This window comes from Falco biarmicus, chromosome 17 (assembly GCF_023638135.1).
Source record: "Falco biarmicus isolate bFalBia1 chromosome 17, bFalBia1.pri, whole genome shotgun sequence".
In the NCBI taxonomy this organism is placed as follows: domain Eukaryota; kingdom Metazoa; phylum Chordata; class Aves; order Falconiformes; family Falconidae; genus Falco; species Falco biarmicus.
This window is the reverse complement of record NC_079304.1, coordinates 1,722,177-1,728,176: the sequence shown is the minus strand read 5'-3', so window position 1 is coordinate 1,728,176 and position 6,000 is coordinate 1,722,177. Positions and strand designations below refer to the sequence as shown.

Sequence of the window (6,000 nt, the reverse complement as noted above, 5' to 3'; positions counted from 1 at the left end):
TATTTTCTCAGGCTGCAGTTGCTTACACAGCTCCACGTGCTGACAGACCTTCCTCCACTGAGCACCGCACTGAAAAGCATCCTCAGCTTCACTGGGTTTATGCAAGAAAGGAACAGTCCCAAAACACTGGTAGGGAAACTGAGGCACATCGCTGACCTCAGCTGTGTTTTCAGCCGAGAAGCCAAACTCCACTCTTCCATCAACTAAATCTGTATGTCGACACCGATGATTATTTTTTTCCTGCAGATGTCCCACATGGAAGCAAAGCCCCGTGGCCCACACTGCTGCCAGTGCCACATGCGAGAGGCAGGGACACGTGCCACATTCCCCTGGGTGCAGGGACTGGCCCCAGCTCATCCCCATTGTGCAAGATGGACACATGGAGCTGCGTGGTTTTCCCAGACAAGGGGAGGGGATGGCTGCAGGGGACAATGTAGGAGCACCGTGGTGGTGTAAGTCACACCCCATGGAGCAGCCGCCGTGGAGCTGCTCAGAAACTGGAGTATCAAACCATATGCAGTTACATAAATAATCATAATATATGAAGGCAGATGAAGTCAGGCTAAACTGCTCCTCTCCCTCCTTCCTGGAGATCCGATATTTCTCTTCATTCTCCCCATCCCTAATACCCATCTCCCACATTTGTCTCTGTGCCGCACCGAAGAGTTTGAGATTAGCCATGACGAATGGACTGATTTCCTCGTCTCAGGGACTGTTTTATTTTTCCTTTGCTACATCTGACAAGTTGCATTTTACTATAAATCCCCTCAATTAGGCCTTTCAAACAGCACTGCAGCCGTTTCCCTGATATATGGGGAAGGAATTATCTTCATGTCCCTGGCAACCAATTCCTTGACTAAAAATAGTTGATGTTTACTTTTGCTCTCCCCCCATCACCTTGCCCTTTGGGCAGCAAAGCAGAGTGTGGCCATTGCCCATGTCCCAGTTGGTGGCCACAGGCAGGCTGAGATGGCTAAAGACAATCCCCAGGGTCTTGGCATGGAAATGGGGTCTCCAGGGCTCGCCACTGCAAGGAGCCTCCCGTGGCCTGGGGTGCCCCCCAAGACCCGAGCGTGGAGCTGTGGTTTAGAGCTGCAAAGCACTTGGTGAGCAGGCTGAATCCCGGCTGCTCCGGAGTGCAGGAGCCTTCTCAAGCCTTTTTTAGAAAATTTTGCATTTTTCACTTGGGCTTATTGAAGCGGAAGGTATCACAGGGGTGGCTCTGGAACAGATCTCATCCTGTCATTTGTCAGGGGTAGGGATGTTAGGAGATCTAATAAAGAATTTCCTGAATTTATCAGAGCTTTACACGTTTCCAAACTCCTTTGCAAAAGCAGTGACACCGTTGATTAAATCCATCTAATGCCAGAAGATTTATGTTGGTGTTGTTTATTCTTTTGAATTACTGGGCCAGGAGTATTTACCCTTTGGGGCCTGGGATGGGTCGTAGGTTGCACCCACATGCTGGGATGCAGCCCTGGCTGGCCACTTGCGCCTTGGTCCAGCAGATGCTGGAAGGACCTTGATCCCCTCCTGCCCTCTCCTGTGCTTCAGAGACAGAAAGCAGCTCCGTGAAGATGGATGGAGGCTTCAGCCGTGAATCCATCAAGGGGCACTGCCCTCCTATTGATCTGTCTGCGAGATACGCCGTGGCCCGCAGCCGTTCCCAGAGGCAGAGGCTGTGCTTGGGACGAAGAGGGGAGCGTGGTCCAGCGCCCTGTGAGAGGCTGTTGGTGGATGCACCAGCATTAGGTAGGAGAAACATCTTTGGTCCCCCCAGGATGGTGACCCCAATGGCAATGTCTTCCTTCGTTCCCTTCCCAGCAGCACGCCTCGGCTCTCCTTGTGCCCTCGAGGAAAGCAGAAACCACAACTCACTGCCCGGCTTTCTGCTGCCAGGTCACCAAGGGCAGGTGGAGCCTGGCTCGCTCCCTAGGGTGAGCACAGCAGCCACAGCTGGGACGACCCCCCCCAAGCCCCAGGTGGGTGCAGAAGGGATACCCTGAAACTGCTCTGACACAGGGGAGCAGGTGTCACCCAGGCAGAAATTCACCCAGCTCAGGGATGGACCCAAGCCTGGCCATGGCATCCCCAAGAGAGGGGACGTGGGGGTCCCACTCCACGTGGAGCCTGCCAGGGGACAGCAGGAGGTGAGACAGAGAGGAACAGCCTTTAAAGTTTGAGGGTTAGGCTGAGCAGGGGGTGGGGGGGTGTGATTAGTCAAGACCCCAGGAGCATCATCCAGGTGCCCCTGCACCTCCCACTGATGTTCCCACCCCCTCCCCAGGACATGTCCCCCAAAAGAGTGCTCCCCTCCTCTGTCAGTTCAACCCCCCCACTCCTCCCCCATCACCTCTGCCCCTTCCACCACCCATCCCACAGGAAAAACCACCCTCCCAGCAGCACCCACACCTCCTCCGTGACTCAGTTTCCCCCCGTTATGATCAAGTCCCCCCAGCACAGCCCCACTGCGTGGAAGGACCTTACATCCGCCTGCCCCAACTCCCTGCCTTGTCTAAGGAGCATTTTCCTCCCAAGGAAGGTCTGAAGCCCCTTCCACCCCATCCCCATCTCCCTCCCAAGGAAGGTCTGAAGCCCCTTCCACCCCATCCCTATGGGAAGGGGGCTCTCACCTCCCTCCACCTTCACCAGCCAGTTTGCCAAGGGGCTGCAAGGGAGGTGGCACCATGGCAGGAAGGGAGGCCTCCCCTTCTCCCAGACCCTCCCCCAGAGCCCTGGAGCCAAATCCCCAACTACAACCCCCCTCCCACAGACTGCAGCCCCTAGCCCATCCCACACAGGCAGGGAAGCCCCCAGCCTTCCCAGGGGAGCCCGCAGCAGCAGCTGCAAATGTGAGTGTGGAGGGTAGAGAGGGGCGAGCCTGGTCCGGGGAGGGGGTGGGTGGGGGCAGTTGGAGGTCCCTGGGCTGGTAGGAAGTTTCTGCTGCTAAAGATGCTGAGGGAGGAAGGAGAAAGAAAAAAAAAAAAAAAAGATAAATAGAGTTGGAAGGCACTAGGGAGGTGGAGGAAGGAAAAGGGGAGGAGGAAGAGGAGGAGGGAGGGAAAGGGGGAGTGGGAGGCTGGTGCGGAGGGATGTAGCCCATAGCCAGGCGAGCTGGAAGGTGGGAAGCCAGAGAAGCGGCTCCGAGGGAGGTTATAAAAGGCAGGAGCGGGTCGCTGAGCAAAAGGGAGGGCGAGAGGTGCCCACCTGCCACCACGCAGCTGCTGGCACCCGGACACGCTCCTTTGTGCGAAGCCCGGAGGATTTTCTCCCGACAGCAGGAGCCCAGCAGCAGTGGGGGCTGCTGCCAGCCATGCCCCAGGGAGCTGGGTGCAGCGGGAGTTAAGGATGGTGCCCAGCCTACGTCCTGTCCTCCTCCTCCTCCTCCTGCAGGTAAGATGTTTTTAAGTCCTCTTCTCTCAGAATGTCCCTTCTGCCTTCCTCCCCATCACCCCTCTGCATCCTGCACTGCTCCCCTTCTCTACAACGACTTTTCCATTTCTTTGAAGGAAGGGAAAAGTAAAAGGAGAAACCACTACACAAAGGGCCCTTGGGAGAATTCCTCCAGTCGAGCCATGGGGGTTTAGCAAGAGCTCATGGTGCCCAAAAACTAGAAGGGAGGGGATTGGAATCGGTGAAGGGATCATTAAAGGGAGGGAGACTTTACAGGCATGTCCTCACAAGTGCAGTCCAGCTCTCCCAGCAGTTCCCCACCTCGCACCTTCCAGTGAAACCAGCTGCCACCAGTTTCCCGTAGGCTGCTGGGAGAGGGCAGCCGTTCTGGGGGCGTGATGGATGGGGACAACACAAATGCAATGCTTAATTGTACCCACCTGCACTGATTTTCCAGAGACATCTCTCCTTTTTCCCCCACCCACAAAGCACAAGACTTCCCTCTCTAAATTCCTCGCTGTGGAACTGTAGCCACCGCTAATTTTGCAGCTCTGCACAAAATGCAAATGCTTTGTCAGGAGCAATATTCCTCCTCCTGAGGGCTCATCAAGAAAGGAAATGTTCCCAGCCCAAAGCATATTTAAATCCCAAATGCTGGGGAAAAGAGGAGGCAAAAAGGTTTCCACTGAAATCCTGAACATTTTTTGAACAAACCTATGCAGGCAGCTGAACACAATGATCAGGCTCTTGATTAAATCTCTGTGTCAAAGAGGGTTACAAGAAAAAATTTGCCTGGCTCTCTGCAAAATGCTGTCTCAGTGGCCCAGTTGTGACTGCAGAGTTAAAACAGCAGAAAAAGCAGCAGGTCAGCCCTCCCCGTTAGCACCCCTGCAGTTCGGTACCCACCGGCTGGTTTCTCACTGTGCACCACCGGCAGTGAGAGCAGTGAGGAGTACTTAGCTGCACCTTTGGGATGGGAAAGTACTCACCTAAGCAATGAGAAGAGCTGATACACCGGGTGACCTCCTTGCCAAGTTGGTGCTGCTTTTAGAAGCTCCCCTTCCGAGCAGCTGCCTTCTCCGCTGCCTGCACACCCCCCACCCTGCTGTATAGGAGCTCTTTTGCAGTTGTGTTCCCTGGTTCAGATTTTGTTTCATTCTGATGTAAGAAATGAAGGTGATGCAGGGCAGGACCTCTTCCCCCCAGCCCAGGTCCTCCTTGCCCAATATGTGGGGACACCATTGGCAAAGCTGCAGACCTGGTACAATAGGGGCAGGGTCTGAGATGGGGGGAGCCAAGCGAGCACAAGAGCTCCTGATAGCTGCTGTGTGAGCAAAAAGTGGCCAAAAAAAAAAAGCCCAGAGGTGCTGAGACACACTTCCCATCCTCTGCTAAACCTCCACAGCCTCGGGGGTTTCCCTAGCCATCCCTAGGTGTTCCCCAAGGCTGGTCCCCTTATGAAGATGGGGGGACCAAATCCACAAAAAACTTCTGGAGTTTGAGAGCAAACACCCCCCCCCCCCCCCCCCCCCGGCCCTGGTGCTGGGACCAGGAGGGGTCACAAAACCCAGCCCAAGCAAAGAGAAGTCTCTCCCAGACAGGTTCAAAAAGAAACACCCCAGCTACAAAACCCCCCCTTGCAGTCAGGCTCTTTTTTCTTATAAATACATGCATTCAAAATTCAGACCCTTTTCCAGCATGATCCCAGCCTTTTCCAGGGGACAGCATGGGCTGAAGGACCATGAAACTCCAGCCTTAAGTGAGCGCATCCCTGCAGCCAGCAATACCCACAGCAGCATCCAGCCTGCGAGTGCAGAGACCTGCAGCAGTACAGCTCCAACAGAGAGCTCAGCAGGGGTGACTCTCTCCTGCTTGGGCAAATTTTGCAGCCTGCAGATCCCTGGGCTGGCACAGCGGAGATGTTCCCCATGCATCTGGCCAGCAGCTCCAGTTTAGCATCAGTTTGTCCACCTTGCCTTGCTGGGTAGACATCCCTTGGGGGGTCAGACAAAACAGACGGGGAGACAGGCAGCCAAACTTGCTGCAGCATGCTCTCCAGCACTCTGCAAGACATTTCAAGAAACTAAACAAGTGGTTAAAAACAAACAGTTCAGCGGCAGCTTTGTCAGGAACTGATGACGCTTCTCAGGTTGATAAAACTGTTTGCAAAGGCATTTCATGAAAAAACAGACTTTGGTGCTGGGGGTGTGATAGTTTCCTTTCCCCCTTGCTCAGCCTCAGCAGCAATTAAGCCCCACAACCAGCCCCCTACCCCTTCCCTGCTCAAATCCTTGTGTCAGACGAAGAGGTGCGGTAGCAGGACACGCTGACCCTGGGGATCTCTTCCAGTCCTCGCTTTCCTTAAAAGCCAGAGTTGATTCAGTGTGTATGAAATCACCCCTGTGGTTTTGCAGCTCCAGTGGAGAAGTGAATGGAAATGGCACAGCCTGTTCTCAGAACAGCTGCTCTATCACCATAGGATGAATATATAGAAATACAATGAGGATAGCCTGCACAGCCAGCAAAACCCTGCCCTGAAATGTAGCTGTGCCTACCAGAAATCCTGCACAGGGCTGGCCCCAAAGTTTGTTGTGAGCGACGAGCTCA

General features: G+C 54.5%; 1 protein-coding gene across 1 annotated transcript in view; it reads left to right on the top strand.

Moving 5' to 3' along the window:
• Nucleotides 1-3,019: 3,019 nt before the first annotated feature.
• The window catches only part of CRHR1 (corticotropin releasing hormone receptor 1), a 29,519-nt gene continuing 26,538 nt past the window's right edge, over nt 3,020-6,000 (top strand). Inside the window, exon 1 of the mRNA XM_056362634.1 lies at nt 3,020-3,393. Within this exon, the coding sequence (XP_056218609.1) occupies nt 3,349-3,393 (45 nt within the window). The 5' untranslated portion in view covers nt 3,020-3,348. The remainder of the gene's footprint in view (nt 3,394-6,000) is intronic.